Below are 27,419 nucleotides of genomic sequence, written 5' to 3' on the forward strand. Positions count from 1 at the left end.
CTCCTCTCTTCCATCCGTCCTTTTGCTTTCCGTGTTGAAGCTGGTGTGGTAGATAAACCATTAATGCATTAAAACATCCTCTCTCATGGGGTTTTATAAATATTTAAGAGTGAGTGCGCACACACACACATACACACACACACCTCTCCTGTGGCCCCACAAAGCACCTATACAAATTCACAACATCAAGCTAGGCCAGGCCAGGCCAGGCCAGGCCAGGTCAGGCGGAGCTGCATGATCTGAAGCAAAGACTGGTTCCCCACTATCTGACAAATTAACATCAGTGCTTTCGGTCTCCCATTAGTTCTACAAGGAGCAGGATCTGGCTGCCATATGTGATAGTGTTTGTGAGGGTGTGATTAACACTGAATCAACAACAATAACAATAACAACCACCATAACAACAAGAAAAGGCATATTTCTAATTATCTATGACAAAAATAAAATGGAAAGGAAGAAAAATAACATTTTAAACGTTACACAATGACCTGTGAAGTTCGCTGTACGTTTTTATGAGTAGTTCCACACGTTGATTGATTATCGTCTGGAGAGGTACACAAAAGTTTGTGCAATTAGGAAAAGAATAAAATAATAATAACAATAATAATAATAATAAAAAACACTAGTCTTTTCTTTTCTCCATCATGATTGAATGATCAGGAAGGCCTGCCGAACTTCGGCTTTCAATTGAAGAAAAAAAAAAAAGAAAAAAAAAAAAAAAAAAAAAAAAAAAAAAGCTGTTTCCCATCTAAAACTTTAAAAAGATAAAAAATGGATAAGAGCGTGAGGAATCTGTAAAGAGCTCCATGGCAACCAGCATTAAATTTCAGTGCTGCTTCAGTCAGGTATGCTTTCATTCTTCTTAAAAAGTTAAAAAGAAACCCACCTTCTCTACTGCCCCCCCCCGCCCGCCATATCCCCTCAAAGAAGACCCACCCACCCCAGAGAAAGAGAGAGAGAGAGACAGAGTGCAGTGTTACGCAGTGGTGCTGTACAGAACCCTGTATCTGTTGACGGCCTGAAAGTGGAGGATCTTGGGCTCGCAGCTGGTCTTACAGGGCCGCAGCCCCTCCTGGCGATCTCCCATCAGCCACTTGTGATTATCAGTGGCCATGTCGCTGGTCACGTGGGCCTTCCTCCAAGTGTCCAGCCATGCCTGGAAACGCTGGTGTAGGCGTGTGCTCACTTGCTGGTGGGACTGGAGAGAAAGGTAAACACAGTCACACCGGAACGTCACAGCATGGATATTCATGTCCGCTCTAGGTGCCACACTCAGAGACATACTCGCAGCCGTGGCTGCCGGCACAGCCATGTCTGGCCAATGAGGACTCTGTATGACTACTGTAATGTATCAAAAGCTAAATTCGGCATAGTCTTGCCCAAGCAGATTATTTGGGTTTTTTTTCCTGGACAAATCTGTTAGTACTCCCTCCCACCATTTTTGCCTTCTCCTGTAAGGTCACCATTTTGGAGATACATGTTTTTATTACTAGACAGCGACAATATATGTCCTTGATATGTCCTTCAGCCTCATTTGCGAAAGTCACAGACAATTTAGAAGGTCCAGATTCATTTTTTTGTATCTCAGTCCAAACTGATAATCTTAATGGTGAGTATCAGCTGATTCAATACGACTACATATTTGAATTTTCTTGGATAATACAGCTTATTATTAATTTTATACAATTATATTTAATAATCCATAATTTACTTTAATAATACAATAATATATTTGGCAATTCTAAATTAAAGATTGCACTATAAACACAATTTTAGTACAGATACGCTACTCTGCTAATTAATGCTACAGTAAAATGACCATTTTTAGAATGTGCAAAATACAACTTTTGGACTGATTGGCTTTGCTTACTTTTTTTAAAATAACTACAGTGTGATTAATAAATATTGGCTTACAAACAAGTCCACGCTCTCAACTCCTTTATTTACCTTTTTTGCCTTCTGAGAATGTTGGCACTGCTGACAACTGGGCTAAATGGGTTAGGGTTCAAATTCCACCTTCGGGCTGCCAGATGGAGCTCTGAACATCGTGGTTAAAACAAAGCCTCGGAACTGGACTGGATTTAAAAAAGCTGATACCCAAGCCATTAAAATATACCTGTGGATCCTGATACACTGCAACTTTTATTTATTTGAGCCAAAACTATCTACGGAGTATGTAGTCAGAGCTCTGTAGAACACATTACCATCAGATATTATAAAAATTATTATAGTTTTCATCTCAAAATCAAAATTCACAAACCCTGCGTTGTCAGATATTGCAGATTTCTACAGATTTCTCCTCTGTAATCACTGCAATTATAGTACCTCCACCTGTAAAACTAATCCTGCTAGAATAAGGCTAGTGCCAAAAAACTACACTGACTCCATTATTTGTGGACTTCAACTTTGTAATATTACTTAAATATCAAAAATTAATATATTTCTATATACTTAAATATATATAAGTATAAAATATCAAACGTTATTTAACTTAATCAACCTCGTCACATACCTGATGTGCTCTCGACAGCGCTGTGCGTCTGTACATGTAATCCTCCGACTTGATGACGTACACCATCTTGTAGGAGTTGAGCTTAAACATGCATTCCACTTTGGGGTCCTCCGCAGCGTCTGTGGATTTCTTAGCAGCTTCCTTCCCCTCCCTCATCTGTATGTCCTGCCCTCGCTGGCACTTTCGGATCCGCCGGAGGTTCCTTACAAACAGAATGGAACATTGCATTAATGTATAATGCTATCTGTAAAGCATCTACCTGCGGTATGTATTCCAGTAGATCACCTAACCCACATACCAAGGCTCAGCATCTCAAGTGTGATCAGAAAGGGGGAAAGAGAGAAAAAAAAAAAAAAAAAAAAAAAAAAAAAAAAAAACCCAATCAGAAAAGGACAGATATTGTGCAAAGGCAACTGTCTACAGTGCACCTGCAACTGTCATAGATTCCCTTAACAGGCTCATATCCTTGGCAAACCACAGTTTGAATTTTTTCCAAGTACATCAAAATCCAGATTTTGAGAAAGGGAAAGATATATCTAAAAAATGTCAAATAAATGAGTCAATAAATAAACAAAATAGAAAATAATAATAGAAATATTTCCCCGCTTCAATAAAGACTAAAATTAGAGGTGTACTTACCACACAGGTTACAGATGAGAGAGAGCGGGGACTGAAACCATGAATCATTTTTTGTATTCAGGGCTCCACTTTACAGAAATTGAGATGCACTAGCCAATTCTCAGTAAAAATAAGAGATGACAGTTAAAAAGCCAGGATATGGGTTGACACTTTGATGTCAGCATTAACAGTTCAAACATCATCACGACCATGCACGAAAAACCTCTTTCGGTTCTTTACTTTCAGTTGCATTGTTTTGTTTTTTTTCCTTGATAGGGCAAAAACTGTGAAGCAACAGAAATATGAAATTGGGGTTAATAGCCTGAATTGCCCAATCGCACACCCGTGATGAGATGCAAAGAACAAAAAACTAAAAAAACCCCAAAAAAACGAAAAACACTAAAACACAGCAATGTGGGTTTTTTCCTCTCCAACCACCACCACGTCAGTCAGTCAGCCAGCTAGTCAGTCATAAAACCGGTTGCCAGGTTGTGTGGATTAATTATTAAGACATGCATGGGAAAAAAACCCAAACAAACAAAACAAACAACTGAAAAGAACTGATGATGAATCAGGCCACAAAACATCCTCCCATGCAAGTGCAAGTGCTTGAACGTTTGGAGGGGGGAAAGAAATACACGCACATTTGAGGATACAATTCAGACCAGCATTTTATTGACAAGCCCCTCCCCTCCCCTCATCGGAAATACAGTTGCATGGGTGTCACAGACCAGGGCGAGTTACGACTTCTATCCATTGCACCACTCTGAGAACTCGGAGAACCCCGGGCAGAAAGAACAGACTGCATTTGGGAGCGCAATGGAGCTCTGAAATATGTAATACACAGTGTGGAGGAACAACTAACACTCAAATCTTAAAGACCATAAAATCATTTATAGGAACATATAAGTCAAGCATCTACACATTGATCAAAAATCACTTCCAAGTACAGAATCATTACTGTGGAAAAAATCAGTACGTGAACACAACAGGACACGGATGAGTGTGATTGGGCAAAAATGACGCTTCTTTTTCTATTGGATACATGATACTCTAACTGGGCTTTCAATCTGTAAGCCCTTTGCCACATATTAAAAAAAATGTTACGGAAAAATCCATCGAAAGGATCTATGGATTTAGGAGAGAGTACTCTACGCTATTTTCAGAATGAGCCTATTTCTATAATCTCAATGCATATCGTTTCACTCCCCAATGGAAAGATGCACTTCAAAAGGAACATGATTATCTGACAAGTCCCTGTTAAGAGTGGGGGTATAAAAATATTTTCCATACTTACATATATGAAGTACAAAGATTAAAAGCATATGCATTACCTTCCTGTTTGCCAGTTATTTCCATCACAATCGTAACAGAAGCAGTCAGAGCTGAATAACTGAATAACGTAGCATTTTCTTAATCCATCTAAAAAAAACTCATGTTGACAAAAAACGTCTTTAAATAAATAGCACTCCTCTAAACACAACATACTGTACTTACAATGCAGTTAATAAATAAAGCATACACCAACATCAATGTTCTGCGGCATCCCCTGAGCAAAAAAGAAACAGCCTAACAACTCCCACGTTCATTAAACAAATCTTCAGTAAAGTGCAGTCGCAAGAAGAGAAAAGGGGGGGGCTCGTCCTTGTGTGGGTGGGATACACAGTGAGGTGATTACAAAAAAAAAAAAAAAAAAAAAAAAAAAAAAAAAAAAAGAGGCAGTTAAAGAGTGGGACAGCCAAGTATTCATCCCCCTACAGCAGACAGAACTGCTGAAGTTTCCTGCGTTACACCCGCTCCGTTACACCATCTAAACCCCCTCAGGTCGGCATACGACACGTATCTGGTGAAATGCTTGGCTTGTAATACTGTGGCACCGTACTGTGCGTCCCACAGAGGGTCCCCTCTGACCAGAGCCAGCGGACCTTTGACTGGTAAAATGGCGGCTGATGGTTTTGTTATCTATCTATCAGGCTGAAGATATGAAGCCCCGCTTCACGGCGGGGCTTTGGTAAGAGAGCCGTGGCAGGCTCAGGGCTCAGGAGACGGGGCAGGGCCGAGCCTCACCTGGGCAGAAACACTGGCTTCTGGGAGAGGTGCTCCCGCAGCTCCGGTGACGCAGAGTCCGTGTTCAGGTACCGCTCCACGTAGTCTGACCAACGCTGTGGGAAGCAGAAAGAGATGCTTTGACTGAGAGACCGTTTCAACTGTCTTGGCCTAAAGTAAGAAGTATTGGGACACCTGCTCATCCAGTGTTTATTAAAAACTCTAGTCTATCCTGCTTTTGTTGGAGTAACTGTCTCTACTGTTCAGGGAAGAAGGCTTTCCACTAGATTTCAGACATGAGCGTTAGCGAGCTCAGGATGTTGGATGACCACCAGCCCACCTCATCTTCTAATTATTCCAAAAGTATTGGATGGAGCACCATCACCATCAATCCAGAGAACACAGTTACACTGCTCCACAGCTCAATGCTGGGGGGCTTTAAACCCCTCTAACCCACACCTGGCATTAGGCAGCATGGTGCCAATAGGTTCATGTTTATCTGCTCTAGTGTGTCCCATTCTATTGGCGGTACTTCTCTGCAGGGCCTGGACAAGATGTGTTTGTATTTGCACACAATCCATATATTAGAAGGGGTGTCCACAAACATTTGGACATATAGAGTATTTGTCCAATAAAATAAACTAAACTGCATAATTAAAGTCATGTGAAATACTTACCATGGGAATGTGTAATACATTTCATTTATATGAATTATATTTTACTAATTATTTTAAAGATATTTCTATTTGTATGTTAAGTTAAATTACCTCCATCCTCCAAGACTGTTCAAATGAAGGTCAAATATCCTTCAGGTTTTTATGAGGTGTTCTCATTTTTTAGCCTTACTGGAGCTACACAACTTCTACAAAACTCTCTCACAGACTTATCATCTGTATCAACATCTGCACAAACATTTCTTCATGCTTGCGAATCCTAGATATCGCTGTTCATAAGAACTCGCTTATTGAGTCACTGGAGGCTCTGATGCAGTTTGAGCCATTTATTGGCTACACTTGGAGCGAGTCACAGCCTGGTTCTCGTTATTCCCTTTTAGCATCACTGCCAAGAGGAGGTACACACCTGCTGTCTGTAATCAGCTCGTATTCAGAGTAACCACAGACTGGACTGCAGGCACCACTTCACAGTTTCGTTCAGATGACCACGGCACAGCAGCGGTTTGAGAGCTGGCTCAAAAGGAAACCAAACAAACTTTATACCCCTAAATATTTAATGCACCGACATTTCTTAACAGGATGTTGTTTTCAGTTGCTTGGCCGTTTATATTACACTTTCAATTACACTTTATACACAATGTAATTGTGTATGAGATCTGAGGAAGCTGATGCATCACACTGAGGTGGTGGAGAGAGGGAGACCCATCTTCTCACCTAGAGAGAGCATGGCCAAATGTGCCATGTAGCTGATGACTAATAGCTGATGGCTACTAATCGCAAACATATTTGAATAATTGGTTTCTGACCCTGTTAGACTTGCTTTTACCTAAATAAAATAAACTCAAGGTACATTTACATGTATGGCATTTAGCTGACCCTCTTCTCCAGAGTGACTTACAAGGTTACTCATATTACAGAGGTGGGCCAATGTAGTGTTAGGAGTCTTGTCCAAGGACTCTTATTAGTGTAGCGCAGCACCCAGACCGGGAATCGAACCCCAGTGTCCCATGTGGTGTGGTAGCTCAATGGCAGGTAGTGGTGTTATCTGTGGCGCCACACCAACCACCTCATGCCGGAATCTGGTCAAACCATTACTTTAAGCAATGATGCCTAATTATCTGTGAATATCATATTGAAAACCCTCCTTATCTGGGCTGTAAGCATTTATTATTTGTGTTCATTAAAATATCTCCAGAGCTCTCCTCATAATAGTCTAGTATTATTTATAGTTATCAACCAACACCTGGTTTGGTAAATCAGAGCTTAATAAGGTTGATTAGAGCTAAAATATCCATGCGCCGGCCGGGGATGTGCAGGAGAAATCTGGAACCAAGCTTACATCTACGAACTAGCTTACAAAATTGTAACTGTATTCATGTGATCTGGATATATTCCAGGCAAAAACACTCTTATGGCGGAGATACATGTTTTTAAATAATGTGCTTAGGTGCATGAAACCTCTGCACAGTACTCTATATCTCCAGAAATCCAGTTCGCTGTTAAGGGAGTAACGTTGAGAGGAAGCATTCTGTACCTCGGCCTCCACAGGCTCGTCCGAGTTCTCCTCCTCCGTGTCCAGCAGCTCCATTGCCAGCTGCACACTCCCCTTGCTCTTCTGGAACTGTAACTGCAGAGCGAGAACACAAACACACAGACACACACCATTATCACAGAGTGACAATGAGAAATACAGCCATTACTGCTGAAAGCAGCACCTTCAGCTGGTGAACGGACGTGGCGATTTATCCAATTTAATTGGAAGGCAGGCGGCATGGTCAAACGAATTTGCTTGAAAACCCGACAGAAAACGCAGGAACACTCTCCTCTACAGCCACCTTCTACCTCCCACATTCAGCTTACTAAATCAGGTACCTTCTGTACCAGCTTTAGTTCCAAAGTTCGATTGCTGAGAGGAACAAGCCCTCCCTGTCACACCCGCCAGTGACAAGCTCAGGAAAATCCTGTCATCTGGAGAATATCATACCTTGAAACAGTTTTCGTCTGACATTAGCTGCTCGGCTTTGCGCTGGTAGGCCGCCTCCGCGCTGGTCCTAGACGCCTGAGTGGATGTGGTTCCGCCAGTGGCTTTATTGGCACATTCGCTGAGGTAAAGATCTGTCACCTGAACACAGATCTCATCGCTCACTATGTGCTGGAGCTACAGGAAGAAGGAAAAAGGTGAACAAGAAGACAAAAGTGAGGTCAATAAGACAGGAAAGCCAGGACAAAAGGAACACTTTCGGTACCCAGTGTTCCCGCGATGCAATAGTGTAATAGCGCCAAAAAGAACATGAAATCAGGGTGGTGTTGAACATGCAGTAGGAAGCTTGTCTTTAGGGGCGAATCTATTGAATTTTCTCATTTTTAAACATTTTCTAAGGATAAAATCTCAAAATGTGCCTTTTTATATAATTTAATCAACAAAAAAACCACACAAAGTATAAAACCATCAATAAAAGCCTTTTCCTGATCAGGACTGCTAGCCATCCTGAACATTCTCATTAATTTTAGGAGAGTTTGCTAGCTAGGGGTCCGGCGTTCAGACTTATAAAAGCTCTAATAGTACATGTCCACTGCACATGAATTCATCATCCGAAATTTCCCCACCATTCTTTTTTAGTAGCAGAAAAATGTGTAAAGGATTGTGTGATTACAGACAGCGTGGTCAGCACATACAGAGCACAGCAGCTGCACCAACGCTCTTCTTTCTCTGGTGCAGGGTGTAGTTTAATACGAATGCAGGGTGTAGCAGGAGTGTTTAATCTCCATATTTTTATCTTTACATTTTTAGAGCACAGGTAAAACATCATTGGTCATTGGATGCTGCTAGAAGACAAAAATAGACAAAAAATAAAATATATATTTTTAATATGTTTTTTTCACAGAAATATTTCATAAAAAAAAAAATAAGAAGAAGAAGAACCAAGATTATAAGAGTAGTCTACTTGGGAAGATAATTGATTCAAAACCTATTTGAAATTCCTGCCTTGATTCACATGATTGACCAGTTTCTTTAGGTCCTGCATTGTAGACAAACACCCCTCAATTCGGGGGCGAAGGGAGCAAACTAAGAATTTCCCGCCCTGTGCAGCAGACACATACCGTAAAACACACGGTTTAACTATTGTTTTTATTGTAGTTTTATTGAATTTTAGCACTTTAGCTGTATTTCTTGTCCTTTCCTATAAACCAAACTATTTTTCATAATTCATTTGTATTGGTTTTATTCCAGTACAAATCCAAGTGCCTCTTACCTGCCTAACGATGCTCTGGATGAGCTTGTCCATGGTGAAGGCAATGTAGGCATGGATGGTGAACATCTCCCTCAGCTGGTCCTCATATTGAGATGTCTCCATGTTCCCATCCAGAAGGTTTCGCACCATTTCCAGAAAGGCAGAGTAGTAGTCCTCAACGTCAATGTCCACTGCAGAATAAAGCAACAGAGACAGGTCAGAACGCACAACTGTTTCCACAGCATAAACAGACTTTGTAAGGCATTGAGCCACAAGAGACCATGGGTTTTCAAGAAGTCTGAAAAAGCCGTTAGCCTATGGCATAAAAGTGGCTTATTGCTTTTAAATAAATAAATAAATAAGTAAATAAATATAACAAACAAATAATCTACATCATTATTAATAATTAACATTTATATATTACAGGTTAGTTTGTGCCTACTTTATTTCCGCAATTTACATTTGCTGTCAATGAGATTTCATGTGTTAACACTAATGGTGTTGTATGTCCCTGAGGCACAATCTCACATGGCTTCATACTCCTTATGTTCGGTCTTATGTATCTGTCTTTTTCAAGATTTCTCCACGTGTTTACAGATTTCCTGCTTGACGTTTTGACACTATTTGGGTGTAGAAGCCAAAATCTTACAACTCACACAGCGCACTTCATAGGGAATACAGAGCCAATTGAGATACAGCTTGGGTTTAATACTACTTGACGGAGATCTAACCGAACCACAGACATCCAAAGCTGGTAAGACATTCAAGTACCATTCTACTCCTCTTATACTGCAGCTTTACAGTGGAAACCTACATGTATATCAAGGGAGGAGCAGTTTATTTAATCTGCCAACACACTCGCTTGGCCATAGGAGCATAGGTCAATTAACAGTAATTCAGTGACTTGCCACATTAACACAGAATTCAACTCCTGTGAGGCAGTGATAAGTGTGAGAACATTGGGTAGAAAAGCTTGTTTCTCAACAAATGGCAACTACAGGAGAAAGTGTTTATCCTGAGTCACTTTGGAACATTTGTTTTGGTCCAGTAATCATAAAATGTCGACAGAATGTAAAGAATGTAAAGCTTAAAGTAAAAATAAAAAAAAGGCAAAAAAAGACATACAGGTTTTTGTGTAACAGAAAAGTTGTAGCTAGCTCACTCATTTCTTTTTGAAACTTAAAAAAAAAAAAGAAGGTGCACGTATTTGTCACTGTATTAAGTACAGCGAAAGGTGTCCTCCGCATTTAACCCATCTGTGGCAGTAAGTACACACACCCAGAGCGCCCAGGGAGCAGGGAGGGTAAAGGGTCTTGCTCAAGGACCCAACAGTGGTAGCTTGCCAAGCCTGGGAATCGAACCCACAACCCTGTTATCGATAGCCCAGCGCTCTAACCGCTAAGCCACCACTGCCCTAGTCCACAGCTTACTGATATGTCATACAACTGATGGCCAGATTATACAGAGAGCTAAATCAGACAGATTAGATCATTTGTTATAATTCTAAAAAAGTCTGAAAAATTACAATATTTGACAACATCAAAGCACTAAAGCATTTAAACATGCAAATGGAAACGGAGTACTTACTGGGTTCCCTCAGCCGCAACTGGACGGCTGGACTGTCATTCTTCTCTCTCTTCAGCCCCAGCACGTTGCGCTCCCACTCCCTCTCTCTGGTTTCTTCCTCGATCTGCTTCTCGGCCTGCCCGTAGATGCGCAGCAGCCTGGAGCACAAGATGTGGTGCAAGCGAAGGAAGACGTACCAGTTGTTGTTCACGTAGAACAGGTTATAGGCCTCATCGCAGGCGCTCAGCTTTTGCTGTGCCGGTGTCGTGTGGCTGAACAGCAGCTTAGACTTGGCTGGCGTTGTGCCATTGTGCTTTTTCGCCCCGTCTTCCTCTGGTTCTGGCTCTTCTTCTTCCTCCTCCTCCTCCTCGACGTCGGACAGCTCTCCGCGTTTGGCGAACAGCATGTCGGGAATGAAGTGATAGATAACCTGCTTGATCCTGTACTTGTCATCTTTGTGGATGCTGGACTGCCTCTTAACGTGATGGATGATGAGAGAGGCCGCATCTTCCAAGATCTGACCGTCTTCGTATGGCAGAGTCATGTGGGGTCCGGAGGGAAGGGCAGTGCTGTCTTCTGATGCCTGCTCCTGTCGCTGAAGGGGTTTTGAAGCGGATAACTATTATATGACGGTGAACAGTTGCTTGTGAAAGAAACGCACACACATACTGCCCATCAAAGGTTCAGGGACTCCTGGCCTTATGAATTTTTTAGAGGAAAGTCTGAAATTAAATGTTCCCTTTTAAACCCCCATTTTCATGAACTGCTTCAAACCTAGGCTTGTTGTGAGTTTGAATTTAAGACCTATTATTCAGTAAATACCCCAAGTGATTGTGTATCTACTATTAATGATTCTGTATCTATTTAGTAATTCAGTACTTGCCATAAATTAGAGCTGGGTAATAGGACAATCACTATACAATAAATTCTGTTATTGCGATATGCAATATGCTATTTTAAGCATATTGAGGATAATGGTAGGGCAGGTTTTATTACAGACAGTGTAGTTAGACTGGTTTAATTAGATGATGTTTGCAGATATTGAGTAAAAGTTTGTGGTTACATTTATTGTGATAAATACTGTGTATCGTAAAAAAGTCACCATAGTCATTTTTATCATATCGCCCAGCTCTACTATAAATTCTTGGTATTTACTAAAAATAATTATGTATCTACTTCAAATGACTCAGTAAGTATTCTAAATGATCCAGTATTTACTAAGGCTGATTCAGTATCTATTCTAAATGATTCAGTATCTACTATAAATGATTCTGTATTTGCAATGATACTAGTTTGTATCTCACGTTGTAGAGAAATTGTACAAAGGATTTTTATTTATTTATTTATTTAAATTTGGACAATTTTTAAATTTAATACAGGGGGTAATGGATAAGAGTCTTCCAAGCATTTTAACTTGTTGATTACTTCAAAATGTGCATTATTACTGTGCTTGGACCCCAATGATCACCACTCTCACTGCAGTTCATTGAAACTGTGAAACAGTTAAAGCAAAAACTGAACAAAATATATGTGTAATAATAATAATAATAAATAAGGCATACTAACTTTTTCACCCACTGTTTTAAACTATTAATAAAAGAAACCTAAACTTCATAATCAAGATTAGCTTCATAATTCTGATTAGCCCATTAAAATTAAATACTACTAATAAAATGTCTTTACTCGACTAATTAAACTGCTGCTGTGCTGAATTAAGGAGGTGTATTAAACATTTCTGCTGACAGTAGATCCTTCTAAACTTTTAACTTTCTAAAGTACAAGATTCAGAGTAATAGCACATTTATCACTAAAAACAGATACGTTTAAACAAAAGGAAACAAGCCTGAAGAACACATCACTGCGGTCTAATTAATGAACCATGTATCTCCATTTGTGTTGGCTTTTAGTTTTCTCCATGCTTTGAACCCTGTGGCAGCTTCTGTACACTTCACTGTCAATTCTGGATAAATGGACAAATAGAAATGATCTAAATTACCTGGAATAAACTCTTAATTTACATTGACTTCCATTCACAGCTAACAACATTTGTTTTCTTCTTTAAAGTCACCAGTCAGCGACGATATGAAAAACCTTGTATCTTCAAAATTGCACCTTTACAGTAGAAGGCAAAAACCATCCTGTGCTTTAATGAAAGTCAATGTAAAAATATTTTATTCCAAGTCCCTTTGGGGCATTTTTAATGCTCTGTTCATCATGAAATTTTAATAATATAAATGTAAAGAACTACAGACAGATTCCAATTATGAGATACAAGGTTTATGACAGAAACTAAATTCTCATTTGTATAAACACTTGAAAAAAAAAAAGCGTTTAAAACCTTTGACAGGCAGAGTATAACACTCAAACATTCAAACAAGAGATGTAAAATAAAAAGTGACTGGATATCTATTACCTCATCATACTGAGCCTCGATTTCATTGAGCAGCGTCTTGGACCGGAACACTTTCGTGTCATTCTGTTTGAAGTTAATGCCCTGGTGGTCCAACGACTTGAGGTAATACTTTTCGTTCTGCTCCCTCCAGATCTTGTTGAAGCCTCTTTGAGCCTCGCGCCACTCTTCCTCTTTCATTTTCAATCTAAAAACATAAACAGTGTGTCACTGCATATAATAAAGCTCAGGAAAGATAAACTCAAACAAAAGGAGATTCTCTTAATATCACCAGGGACTTTGGGATGCAGATGTCAACATTTTTAGCTGAACCGCATCTGTGAATAAATGCATTAGCTGTGTACTTTAGGCTTTACCTTTTCAGAACTATCGGTACAGAGACCGCAGGATTCCTCTTGAGGCCATCGATGATGTCTGCGGCCTTGTCCCCGTATATCCTCTGGATTGCTTTGCGGTGAATGACCTCGGAGGAGCCTCCAATAGTATTGTCCAGCCGGAATTTGGCCTGTTCTTCTGCCGACATCCGCGAGAGTCTTTTCTGAACGGTCTCCAGAACACGAATAGTGGCCAGGTTTGTCTCCAACACCACGTCCAGCTGCATAGAAGTACATTCATATTAGCAAACAATTAACTGAATTACAATTACAAAGAGCCTATTTTGATGCATGGTGTGGAGCATGAGTAACATACAGTACACAGACAGTGTACTGAATCAAACAACATAACCAGGTATACATATTAGGACCCTTCTTACCTCAAAGCGCTCATCCTCACATCGGTATATGTGCTCTTCATACTGAGTCTTTTTGGAGCTGACAAAGGTAGAGTCTTCAGACCAGGATGGGAAGGACACCCATGTATCATTAAGCACCTGAAATCGGTTATAAATAGTTAACACGTCAATTAAGTCCATTAAGACTTGTTGTGTGTAAATTAAATTATTGAAAACCTGTGAAAATGATAGTTAATAAAAAAGCCAGTACAGCTAGCAAGCACAGAAAGCAGGTCTGTAAAGAATAACACCAAGGGGAAACAAGTAGATAAACAAATCCTGCTGAAACACACAGATGATGTATGAGTGGGAGGACCTCATAATTCACTTTCACTATCCTCACCTCCTTGCAGAGTGGAGTTCTCCCTGTGCATTTGGGCTGCTGGAAGCTCTTGGGCAGAGCTCTGTAACTGAAGCCCAGTCTCTTACATGACGAATAGTCAATCTCCATGGCAATGCCCTCTGTGGCCCGCTCTTTGGGAAAGCTTTCAATGTGGGCACACTCTTTGTAGCCTAGGAAGTTCTTGAACCAGGTAAACAGCTCTGGAAACTTCCTGTGAGAAAGAAATATTGAGCAAACAAACATTAAAAATATCTTCATTTGGCACAAAGATCATGATGCTGGTGATTACAGTAATGGTTAATGGCTTTGATGTTCTGCTGTTTTTGGAAATTGTCTTAAAAACCACTCATAAGAGGCATCAAGCATCATTAGCAACCACAATGTTTTTAAGAAAAAGGAAAAAATGTAAATCTCCTTTAGATCTGAAGAAGTCCCCAATTGAACATTTTAATAACCACCACATCAAGAACCAGCCTTTACGTTCTAGCTTTTCTGACTCACCCCAGGAAAGGCAGCACTAGCTGCACTAGTTCTGCTTTTGAGATCACTTCTTGATTGAAGATCACCAAGCAGCGCAGGAAATTGTCATAGGCCTCTGCACTCCGCAATGCTTTTCTGACCTGAAGAAAACAACCATTGTACATGTACTATGCAAACACACCCCATGTATTCAAGCAATGCTATGAATATTAAGAAACCCTTCAGGACGCACAGAGGCTTCTACCAAACCTAAAACATACCTTTTCAAAAAACAAAGATTCAGTGCCAATTCCAAACTTGCTGCCTTCAGCTGCTGGATGCTCTTTCCCCAAAAACTTTGGCTTCTTCTGTTAATAAAACAGGACAAGTTCCTATCTTCAAAGTTCACATCTTCAAAGTGCCTTCAACAACAAAATGTGACTTTCGTATCAACCAGGCAGTCAAATTTAGGCCATTTAGGCCTACTAAAGTCTTTACCTTTACAGGTGGAGTAGAACCGGGCCCAGAGTGTCTGCGGATCTGGCAGCCATTCTGGTTAAATCTCTGCTTGTTGTTGAGCTGAGGCCTCTTTAGCATGCCACCAGGGTCCATACGCACAGACTCGGCCTTATCAGCTGTCGTTTTGCTTAGTAACTGTACAGCAAGGAAAAGCATTAAAATACAAACTTGCCTACATAATGAAATACGTCCAAGTAAACGTTGTATTTCTGACCACAACATATCAGACAAATATCCATAAATGTCTGTAAATTTGATATATCTGTTCTAAAGTGGTGGCAAAAATAACAGAAGCAGCTAAACTATTATTATAATATTTATTAGCAACACATTGCTGCTGTCCAATCAATGAACCATGTTTCTCCCTTTCTGTTGGTTTTCTCCATGCTTTGAACACTGTGGCTGCTTCTGTACACTGCGTCAATTCTGGACGAATGGACCAATAGAAATTATCTAAATGACCTGGACAAACTCTTAATTTACATTGACTATTAGTTTACTTGGGCCTTCTACTTGTTAGTTAGTCCTATTGAGTCTTGGTTTCTCTCAGTGGGTCTTTCTCATGTTCGTTAATCCTTTCACTTAGTTTACTTAGTAAACATTTACCATGGGACAACATTAGATTAGTACTAATGGTATAGCCCCTATAGCCTATATATTAACACTGCAGAAACACTCCTCAACGTACCACAGAACTATTGGCGTCAGGCAGGAACTGGCCAAATTCAGACAGAAGATCCTCTTGGTTCTTGAAAAGCCTTGCGACCTGAGCGTACACCTCCTGCTCAGTGAGAGCCGGAGTGTAGTTTCCTCCAGCTTCCTTAGCGTTCCGCTGCTCTTTCTACACAAACAACATTACTCTCAATTACACAAAATGATCAAAGAGGCAACATGTTTTACTGTGCTTTTTTGCTTTATACCCGACTGTAAAAGATACACCGTCATAAATAATGGCTCCACTCTTCAAAGCTTCTTCACTCAAAGCTGTTTCACTTGTCCTAGTTCTCACCTGGTATGTGTGCAGAATCTCCAGGAAGGCTTTGTAGATGTCTGGCTGGCCCTGAAAGCGGTTCTTGATCTTGTTCACATAGTTGATAGCATGATTGAACTCCACAGGCTGGTTGTTCTGCAGTGGGGGAGCACTGGCAGGTGTGCTGCTCACCGGAGTGTGAGACTGTACCGAAGGGGAGCGGGGAGAGGCGTAGGACGGGATAGACGGATTGGGCTGGCTGGTTGGGGTCAGTGCCGGAGACTGTATTGGCTGCAGAAGATACAAAGACTAGATTTTAGCACCACACATGACATGACAAAATATGTAAAATATGTATTTTTATACTATTAACACACTGAGAACACAATCCAGGAATTTGGTCTTTTAGGGCGTTTTCACACCTATAGCCTGTTTGCTCTGGTCCGAATCAGTTCACAAGCAATGGAAGCAAGAAAGTAAATACAGGAAGAAGGTCCAGGGTTCTGGACTAGCACAGATTTCTGTACATGGAGCAACGGCAGAGGTGGCAGGTGTTCATAGCTGTAGTAAATATCTGCAAAATAACACAAGGAACATCTGGCTACAGGAGCCTTTAACTCAGAACTGAGGAGTACTCCAGATAGTTGGCTCCAGAGTTTGTCTTTTTTAACCAAACTTCAAAGTGCAGGTGTGAAAACGTCCAAGTTAAAGACTACCACAGAGACCACCAACGTAACCTCTGAAAGTTGACAATGACATACGAATGTGGTAAACCTCAAGAGAAGAAAAACCCAAGTTAGAGAGCTAGGCAAGAACGTCTCGAAAGCCTCTGAGAGAAGGTGATAACCTAATCCAGTAATGCCTAAATGGTGTAAATGCAAATTTGTTAGAAAACTTAAGAGCTAATGATCCAAAGTAGGGGTGGGGAACAAGGTTAAACTATAATAATCACAATACTTTTTATTTATTTATTTGGCACCTGATGTGATAGAATAGAGAACAACAAACCAGTCATGCTATATAAACAATATTATCAATAACTAAGTCATTAAGTCATTCCATATTTCACACTATGCACTATGATGACATTAACAAAATGCCTCAAAATCCAATTGTAACAGTGTCATGGAAATGATCACAATACTGCTAAACATAATCATACCACCCAGCTCTAACCCAAAACATTAACTCAACCGTAAAACATGGTGGAGGTAGGGTCATGGCTTTAGCATACACGATACAGGGCCCACTGAAACCACTACTACTTGGGACGTGGGACACCTGGTCACTACGCAGAACATAACAACTCATGGATGGTGCTTCCACCTTGCAGTAGGGCAATGACACCAAACATACTGCAAAATCAATGATGAGGTTTTTCAGGACTCAAAACTCAAAGCCAATCACCAAACCTGAATTTCACTGAGCAAGCATTTTACTTTTTGAAGACTCATGGGGGGAAAAAAAGCCACCCGAACAAGCAGCCACTGAAAATGGCTGCTATGTATAACAATGACATAAGGTGTCACAGATGTGAAGCACAACTCTTACTCACAGCATCCCTGAGCTACAACAGCTTCTTCTTCACAAACACAGCAGATTTCAGCGAGAAGCAGTGATACATCATTGTAATGTACAGCCCATGTAGAAAAGCCAGCTGAAGGATAAGCCAGACTCTGCTAGACGGAACTCTTGGCCCCTGATTCGGTACGATTCGTAACACTGGGTTCACGTAAATCAATATATCACATTATTTTGAATGAAGAGAAATTATGACTGTGTCCATGTTGTTGCATAATCAACTAAGGAGTCTAGATCTTGGAGTGTTGATTAGCTAGTTGTTTGGGTTTTGGAACAATTAATGAAGCTTATAGTACTAAAGACCAGGCTTCATACTACTGATGATGGAGCAAGCTCCTCCGCTGTTCCACACCTGTGGAATCAGCTCCCTTATATGATCTGAGCAGCAGACAATTTCATCAAATAAATAAATAAAAAATAAATAAATCAACATCTGTTCCACTGTCCTAAAACTCCCAGGCGCCACTACATTCACTCCACTGGGACAATATTAAATACATGTTTAAAAAAAACATATCTAACCGTACCTTGCTGATCTTGGCAGGGGTTGGCTGGCTGGGGATGGCAAGTGCAGCAGTGCTGGTGGGGGCTGGTGTCTGGTTTTGGTTCTGGTTCTGGTTCTGGTGCTGAGTCGCAATAGGAATATTCTGTACTGAAATACCATGTGGAGTAATTTGGTGGATCTGGCCTGGGGTTGTCACGTTGACCAGGTCATTGGTCTGAACTTCTATCTTGTAGCCAGGGGGGAGGAAGGTGTTGAAGCCCATGATGAGGTCCGGGTGGCCCTTAAATAACTGCGAGACCCTGTTAATCACGCCTGGTGTGTCGATGCTGGAAGCACACAGGGACAAGTGTTATTCAACAGTGACAAAGCTCTCACAGACCAGCGAGAAAGATTAACGAGCGCTTACGACATGCTAATTGTACACCAATCCACTGACCGTTTAACAAGTGCGTGTTTAGTGTGTAACTGCACAGTAATTACTTAATGAATGTGTCCAAAAACCAAAACATGGCTTTAGTGCTAGTAACTGCTCTCAGGGGTGGATAGTGATTTGGCTACATTCATTAAATTGACTTAAGTCAACATTTAGTTTTTCGTTTCTTTTTTGAAGTGCATTGAATCAAATTCTGGAGATGACAGCATGTGTACTACTCTGTGATTGCTCTCGATCATCTTCGACATTTCAGTTTTTGTAATTTGTTTTAGAAAGTAGAGAAGAATAGTACCTAAACTTTAACCCACATATTTTTGAAAAAATGCTGCATGTTCTATGAAGCTCTTCTGTGTATTTTTATACAGGGTGCAACTTTTGTATTTACTACTATGCATTTTCCTTTCAAATATACTATACATTACATATAAATATATAATATTCTACATTTGGGAAGCTCTAACATTCCTGGTCAATAGGTTTCCATACTAACAGTGTAATTAGACTGGTTTAATTAGATGAAGAGCAGCAGATGTTGAATAAAAACCACTGTATTCAGTACAGGAGAGGATCTGAATAGTGTTGGATGTTTTAAGTCTGTGATCACATATATCATGATAAATATCACATATCGCAAAAAAAGTCTTTAAATATCGTGATGTAGCATTTTTACCATATCGCCCAGCCCTACTGTGGTGCTGTATTATTTATAGAAACAGAAAGACGGGATCTGTATAACAGTCGGCTAATAGTCAGCATCAAGATATTTGGATCAGGAGGCAACAAACCTTGATCAGGACATACTTTTACATGCTTAAAGTTTTACGCTACTCTAGCACTCTATAACAGCCCTACCACATATCATGTATATTTAGTCAAGCTTACCTCTGAGACTTAAATTCTTTCATTATATCCAGAAAATCATTGTACACATGAGGCTGATTTCCAAACTGGAGCTTTACTTGATCAAGATAGGACAAGGCATCTTCAACCTGTCAGCAAACAAACAGAATGGTGTAACCTCCACAGACGGGACAATTCAGGAGAATTCACACGGCAGCAGAAACATCTCACTGTGATTTAGTCTTTTACTCTGCTCTTGGTAAATTACATAGAGAGAAGCAGGCCTACCTTAAGCCTCTGAAACTGTTGCTGCCCTGTTGTTGGGGCAGAGGCAGGGGAAGCGTGAGCGTGGCCCTGGCCTACAGGGGCTCCCGGTGGCTGAACCACAGGGCTGTGGTGATGAGTGCCGCTGTGTACGGCAGGACTGCTGGTGTGCCCATGTCCTCCAGAGCTCTGAGCCAAGGGCACCTGACGGGGCAGCAGGGGACAAAAACAACTCTTAACCCACTTCACTACTAGTATTGAGAGTCACCGTTCTGCTGAACCGAGCACTACACGAATACGGTCAATCCTGCCATTCTGTGCGAATGACACTCCACATGAGTAACTGCCAATTCGCTATGCAAGTAATTAATAGTGCAGCTTTAGGTCACAGCATCCATTTGTGTCCTATTATGCGAGAAACATGAAGCTGTATCAGACTAAATTATTTGCAGAATTAATAATTATTTAAGAACTTTTTTTTTTTTTTTTAGAAAGAAAGACCTTGCTGGAAAGGAGCTGAATAACATATTTTAATCTGAGTTTCAGGCATTCAGGGCCACTGCAGAGAGAAACCAGCACATACCTGATAGGTCTGAGGGACCTGAGAGTACTGCACTCCAGCAGAGGGCTGCATGTTGTCTGAGGCAGCCTCGTAGACTGAAGACGCAGAGGTAAGGACACGGTGCTGAAAGCCTTCCGCACCCCCGGGAAGCCGCCGCTGAGACCCAAGCGTTGTATCCTGATCCTCCAAGCGCCGCTTCATTATGTACTCATACTCCACAAGGGAACGGAACCTAAAACAATAAAGCAGAGGCCTTTAAAATGATCTGAACCAACAGGCCATAGATACATCTGTACAATTAGGACTTCACAATATATAGTTTCAGTATCACATGTGCAATCTCAGGTAAGGCAAATAATATCATAAACATTATGCTTTAAAATTTACACTGTTCTCATTTACCATGTCATATCTACCAGAGGCAGATTTCAACTTCCCAATATCATTTATTTTACTCCAATATTACAACATGCTGGGTCATTGACATGATGGAGAAATCTGGTAAAAAAAAATTTGTAAATGTCGCAATATATTTAAAAACAACTAAATATGGCAATGTCCGTTTTTTGAGTATCGTAAAGCCCTAGTACACGTTAGGAAGGATTTATGTTACAGAAACAGAAAACTAGGGATGCACGATCCAGCTTTTTCAGTTTCGATACAGATATAGATACATAAACTTTGCATATCGGTTGATACCAGATACAGATCCGATACCATTGCTGAATTAATACCTCACCATGTGGAAGAAACTGAAGGCATCAGGATTGACTTAAACATTACCTTACTAACTTAATCAACTTGTAAAACAAAATACAACAAATTAACACAGATATTAATGTACTAAATTGCCATTTATTTGTAACTAAAATAAACAATGGTGCAGGACCTTCACAAAATTCAAATTCAAAATAAAGGAGTCAAACATCTTAAAATATTAAAATACATAAAATGTATCAGCCAAAACTGAAACTGAAAATAAGTAGCTTCACTTTGTCAAACACACAAACCGTAATCAATTATTTTTAAATATTCTGCGTAATTCAAAATAAAATCTAGCAGCTGAATCTACAAGCATCAATTAAAAATTGCAAACATGTAAGTGCAGTATCACACCAACAAATTCATGTAAAAGGATCAGGTGCATAGGTTGGCCTAATTATCCGATACCAGACCCAGCTAATTTTCGGTGCATTTCGATATCGGTGCATCTCCACAGAAAACAAGCACAAATTTCTCCAAATTGCACACAATACATACTTAACCATGTCCGCTACTAAAGTACTGAACTCTTACATGTAGGGAGGGTGTACCAATTTCAGTACATATAAAAATAATATCTTATTTGAAATAAAAAAAATGAGTGAATTGAAATTTAAAACTTTAGAACCAGAAATACGCCCTTCGGTATCATATGAGGGTCTCTCATATGCAACCTATCAGAGTTAAGTGGTGGGGAAAGAGGAGGGTCTTAAATTATGACCGCATTTTCTCAGGTGCAAATTTTTGGGAACGACAGCTTGTTCTATTAAAAATCATTTTTTAATATCTGTACAGTGCGGAATAAGAGCTCTAAAGAATTACTTTTCTAACATCAAGTAAAATCTGATCTTGCATCAGATACAAAAATATTGGTGCTTGTTATGCCACTTATGCACTCGTTTTCTAACATTAATACACAGATCAGTCATAACATTAGGACCACTGATGGATGAAGAGAACATATTGATTATCTTTATCTACAGAGGCATCCGTCAATGGGTGGGACATACAGTCAGGTCCTGATGGTGCTGAAAGCAGTAAAAATAGACATATTTAGCATAAGAATCTTTGAACCCACTTTGACAAGAACCAAACTGTGATGCTAGAGCACTGGTCACTGCTCTCCAAAACATCAGGCAGGTCTCGTGTTTACAGTATGCTGTGCAGGACACCTTCCCACAGGACACTTGCCGAGTCCTTTGTGTCGAATAGTCAGATCTGTTATGGCAGCGTAAGTGGGACCAACTCAAAAAATACTAATGTTATGGCTGATTGGTGTGTATTAACATTTCTTTTTACATGTTGTGTATCAGTAAAGTTAATTTTTAATATGTATCAAACACATAGAACAGTTAGTTACAAACTGACTAATTATGATACAATGATATGTAGAAATTTAGAAAGTTAAAGCTAGCTAACAAATTACATATACTGAAACTATGCTGAATTTATCCAGACCACCATGTGTAGAACACAGTAAACTGAATTTTAAGTTAAGTAAAATACAACTTAAGTTAAAACCTAAGTTAAGTTAAGTAATACACCTAATAACACCTAATTACAACTTTTGATGGCAATCACTGACACAATTATCTATCAAACACATTTAAAAAGCCTAAAACCTAAAAAGTATTCTGGTTGTAAACACAATATTATGCACAGTACTTAGGGCTCGGCGATATGGTCAAAATACTGTATCACGATATTTGAAGACTTTTGTTTCACAATACACAAAATTCATCATGATACATGTAATCAGACCAAAAACATCAGTACCGACAGATTCTTATAAACTACTATTCAGATTCTCTCATGTACTGAATACAGTGATTTTTATTCATCATCTGCTGCTCTTTATCTAATCAAACCAGTCTAATTACACTGTCTGTAACGAAACCTGCAGCTGATCAGTGTTTATTAAGCACCAACAGTCTCCTCAATAAGCTTAATAAAGCATATTGGTCATCATAATAACAAAATTCATCACAATACGATAAAACATTGCCATATTGCCCAGCTCTAGCTGAACTACACAGAGAGGAGTTCGCCCCTTTTTTCTTTCAGCACAAACCAAAAATCGAAAATCCCATGACATGGTTGATGGTCATGCAGGTGCTGCAACATAGATTTTGAAACCACTGCAGCACAGCATCTGCTCCACTCAACAGCACTGGCAACCACACTTAGCAGCGTTATTACGACCGAGGAGAAAACCAATGTTCTTAATATTGCAACCGTATGCAGACTGTTTAATTAGTGGAACATCACTAGTCTGACATACTGCTTCTATTCGTTATTAACATGCTGTATAATCGCCACAGAATAGTACGATCTCTGCAGCAGCCTAATGTCACTGTGCCCAATGCCAAGAACCAGCAAGAGGGGTATAAAGCCCACTGGACTGTGGGGCAGTGGAAATACGTTCTCTGGAGTGATGCAACTCCATCCGATACCTTTGGGCTGACCTGGAGTGGCGTTTGTGATCCAGAACTGACCATACAGAATCAGTACTTGACTTGCTCTTGTGGCAGAATGCAACTGAATTCTCATGGCAATGTAGAACTAGACCTTGAGTAAAGTCGTTCCTAAAGAGCACAGGCTGTTACTGCGGAAAATACTGGTGGTTAGTGTAAAATACATAGTGGCTAGGGTTTCAATCCTGCAGGTGCAGAAACTTCTCTCTACACCATCAAGAGTCTGTCTTTGGGCAAGACTCCCAATACTACATTTACCTACTTGTGAAATAGGTTTCTGGATAAATACGTCAACCCAATGCCATAACAATATCTGTAATGTAAGAATTACTTCAGAGGGGTTCAGCGGTCTAAAATGCATTTCCACTATGACCCAGGGGGGTTGCGAGTTCAAATCTCTAGCCATACGGCTTTGCCATCGGTGGCCGGAGTCGGGGAGAGCACAAAAGGCCGAGCTTTCTCCAGGTGGGTAGATGGCGCTCTCTCCCCATATCACTCTTAAGTGATGTTGGTGGGCACAGGCGTCTGTTAGCTGGTGTGGCGGTGGCGGGCACCCAGCACTTTCTTCTGAGCATGTTGGCGGCAGTTTGAAGAGAGGCAGTGGCTGGCTTTGCACGGAGGCGGCATGTGTTAAGTCCTTACCCTCCTAGCGTCGGGGCATTGATAGCGCTGGGGGAGCTACGAACGGGTGGGTTAATTGGCAGAACAAAATTGGAAGAAAAATTCAAGAATAAAATCCAGGAGAGACAGTGGATGAGCTGGTGTCCATAAACATTTAGCCAAGTAATTAATTAATTTTAGTTTACTAATTAATTCACATGCTTTAATAATGTCACTTGTACACCTTGTATCTCCTAAATGGCTTTACTTTACAGGAGAAGAAAAAACCTTCTATGCTTCTATGTAAAAGTTTTTATTCCATGTAATATTGATCCATTCATCATAAAATTCATGAAACACTTAAAAACAAAACAAACAACAACAAAAAAAAACTGTCATTGTGAAAAACATCAAAAATAGAGATACAAGGTTTTTACGACAGTGACGATATGGGAGTCAAGTATGAGCCTGTGTGTCCATGAACTCTCGGCACACACTGCAGCTGCCATTAAGACAACAGCCAATGTCAAACCCCAGCCCGGCCCACTACTACCATTACTCCCTCACCCTCTCCACAACCTCTACCAGTCAACAAACAGCCTTAAACAGCCCAAATGTGTTAATAATTCACATCCAGGCCGCACAGAATCAATCCACAGTTAGGGAAAACGTGTTGGGACGTGCAGACCGACTGTTAAAACTTTTGCCAGTAGCTGCAGTTTGTACACAGCGCTGGACTCCCTCCCTTCCCCTTCCCCCTCCTCCTCCTCCTCCTCCTCCTCCTCCTCCTCCTCTCTGGCCTGGGAAGACAGGGAGCCACACCACCAGCCACATGAGCAGCCGACTGAGCACAGCATGTGCAACCGACGGCTTTTTATGCTCAAAATAATTAGTCAGAGACGTCAAATCAGTTTCAGACTAGTGTGGATATTAGTGAACTCCATTTGGCTCATGTTGGCAAGCTGGCTGGAGCTGAAGCAGGACACACAAGCGTAACGTAGGTAGGCATGGACCATCGTTGTCTGATAACTTTTAGGAATCGTTTGATCCCAAGTAAGCCATGCAAGTTATATTGACAAAAGTATTCAGACACCTGTCAATTCGTTGTCGCTTCGGATTTATTGGAGGACGTTTCTCCACCGTCCTTGATTTTGGAGGAGCACGGCAGTGAGGTCAAGGCTGCTGGTAGATCACCACCCTACCTCGTCCCCAACTCCACAACTCATCCCAAAAGTGCTGGATGGAGCACAGGGCACAGTTCCTCCACTGCTCCACAGCTGGGGGTGCTTCATACCCCTCTAGCCCACACCTGGCATTAGGCATGTTGCTAGGGGGTCCTATTCCTATTCTTTTGGCAATACTTCTCTACAGGGACTACACAAGTTGTTTGCGTGCTTATTTGACACACATCTGTGTCAGAGATGAGTGCAACTTAAAAAGTAGCTAGCTGGATGCATTCATTAGAAGGGGTGTCCACAAACATTTGGACATACACCGTATGCTACGTTAACCTCATAGAGGAAGTGCTGCTGATGAAGATGATGAACGACTCCCAGGTCCAACAACTGAATGAACCAAGACAACACGAACTAGATGATTAAACCTCCAGGATCTCCATGATTTTGCTTTTGCCAGAACTCGTATTTTGTGGTGGGGGGATAAAGCAATGCTCGCCAGTCTGATGGACTTATGTCTTATGTAATGCTAGATAGCTAACTATCGTTTAACAGAGCCCAGCTAGCAGCAAATCTACACACATGCTGATCACTCCTTTCACATTTCACGTCGTTTGAGAGCCTAAAAAGCAAATAATCGTTTACAGATTGTGATATTTTTATGTTTAGGCTCCGACTGAAACAGCCAAGGCCATTAAAACGATGTTAGCTTGCTAAATACACGAGGCAACGAAAGTGGTGTATTTTTAGGCAATTCCCGAATAAACTGGTTTTCTCTAATAATACGCGGCTTCTCTAAAAACGTGGAGCTATTTTTGGAGATAAGAGATTTTAACAGCAGTCACCGACGGAATGCTCAAGCTAACATACTTTTCAAACGCGTTATTTAGCCCTAATGGCAGCGGCGGCGAGTCCAGGTCCGGGGAGTAGAAATCCACTCCGGGATTTCGCCGCAACTGGCTGGGTGGCTCCGCAGCCAGTTGTAGCAAAATCCCGGAGCGGATTTCTACTCCCCGGACCTGGACTCGCCGCCGCTGCCTAATGGCTAGCTAGTCGTGCTTAAAGTTAGCTAGCTTAACATGTTTACTACTGTTTATAAGGACGCACACATTTCCCAGCCAGTCCACAAAAAGGACAAAGGCTCCCATGCTGGCCTTAGTTTGTATAACGACGTGGTTTTGAAAGCCAAACCTTTGGGATTTATGAGCTTATGCAGGCTAGCTAGCTGGTTGTAGCTAGCTTCGCATGCTAGCTAGTAAACATCAGAAAACTCACCTCGCAAGAGTCCGACCTGAGACAAAGTCTCCTCCTTCACGCTTAATCACTCCAGTATCGTCTACCCGAGCAAAACAATGCTCCCCAGCGTCTGATAGCGTAAAGTCGGGTAACTAAATAAGAAAAGATACAGTCCAACGCGCCAGAGGTCCAATTACATGCTAACCTGCTAATCGGCTAACATCGGAAAACAAGCCCGGAGCGGCTCTTCAGTGGGAGGCGTGTCTACAGGGGGGAAAGGGGCGGTGTCGACACGCCCACGGCACGACGCGATTGGTTGTGTGCTGAACGTCGCAAGCTGATTGGTCGTTTGGCAGAAAAATATCGAATTTCTTCAAACGGGGGCAGGGTCGCAGCTGCGTAGCTAGTTGTCGTGTTTGAACACACTATATGTCCAAAAGTTTGTGGACACCCCTTCTCATAAAGGGCTACTTTCAGTTCATTCATTGCTGATAGAGCTGTGCAAATGCGTACTGACAGAGAAGTACTGACAATAGAGTAGGACTTAAAGGATAGGGTAAACATGAACCTATTGGCACCATGCTGCCTGATGCCAGGTGTGGGCTAGAGGGGTATAAAGCCCCCCCAGCATGGTGATGTGGAGCAGTGGAAGAACTGTGCCCTCTGGAATGATGGATGGTGCTCCACCCCGAGTTGGGGATGATAAGGTGGGGTGGCGATCATCTGACATCCTGACCTCACTAATGTTCTTGAAGTTGTCATCTAAGCATTTGTTGAGTGTTTGAAGTTGTCTTTGATGTATAAATAGTATGTGGTGTTGGTTAGGGTGAACAATGCTCAGATGTGGTTTCGCAAGCCTATTTGC

General features: G+C 41.0%; 1 protein-coding gene across 2 annotated transcripts; it reads right to left on the reverse strand.

Annotated features, from left to right (window-relative positions):
* Nucleotides 1-938: 938 nt before the first annotated feature.
* Nucleotides 939-26,798, reverse strand: sin3ab (SIN3 transcription regulator family member Ab). 2 transcript variants are annotated; one of them, XM_072671129.1, is made up of 21 exons: nt 26,594-26,798; nt 20,329-20,539; nt 19,770-19,949; nt 19,524-19,630; nt 18,231-18,534; nt 16,162-16,413; nt 15,841-15,993; nt 15,132-15,287; nt 14,915-14,998; nt 14,676-14,794; nt 14,175-14,385; nt 13,814-13,930; nt 13,416-13,654; nt 13,063-13,246; nt 10,671-11,244; nt 9,105-9,274; nt 7,835-8,008; nt 7,385-7,477; nt 5,198-5,292; nt 2,513-2,714; nt 939-1,198 (listed from the first exon to the last, which is right to left on the reverse strand). In XM_072671129.1, the coding sequence occupies exons 2-21, from the start codon at nt 20,506-20,508 to the stop codon at nt 977-979; spliced, it is 3,816 nt and encodes a 1,271-aa protein (XP_072527230.1). In that variant the 5' UTR covers nt 20,509-20,539; nt 26,594-26,798; the 3' UTR covers nt 939-976. The 2 variants fall into 2 exon arrangements, with proteins under 2 accessions (XP_072527230.1, XP_072527229.1); XM_072671128.1 differs by having other exon boundaries at nt 14,915-15,001.
* Nucleotides 26,799-27,419: the final 621 nt, after the last annotated feature.

The sequence above is a fragment of the Salminus brasiliensis genome, chromosome 25 (genome assembly GCF_030463535.1).
Source record: "Salminus brasiliensis chromosome 25, fSalBra1.hap2, whole genome shotgun sequence".
In the NCBI taxonomy this organism is placed as follows: Eukaryota; Metazoa; Chordata; class Actinopteri; order Characiformes; family Bryconidae; genus Salminus; species Salminus brasiliensis.

Coding starts and splice junctions, on each gene's coding strand:
- sin3ab (XM_072671128.1), bottom strand. CDS start 20,508: ATGAAGCGGCGCTTGGAGGATCAGGATACAACGCTTGGGTCTCAGCGG. Junction 16,414..18,230: donor CCCCTGCCAAGATCAGCAAG/GTACGGTTAGAT, acceptor TATCTTCTGCAG/CCAATACAGTCTCCGGCACT. Junction 8,009..9,104: donor TCCAGAGCATCGTTAGGCAG/GTAAGAGGCACT, acceptor TTCTTCCTGTAG/CTCCAGCACATAGTGAGCGA.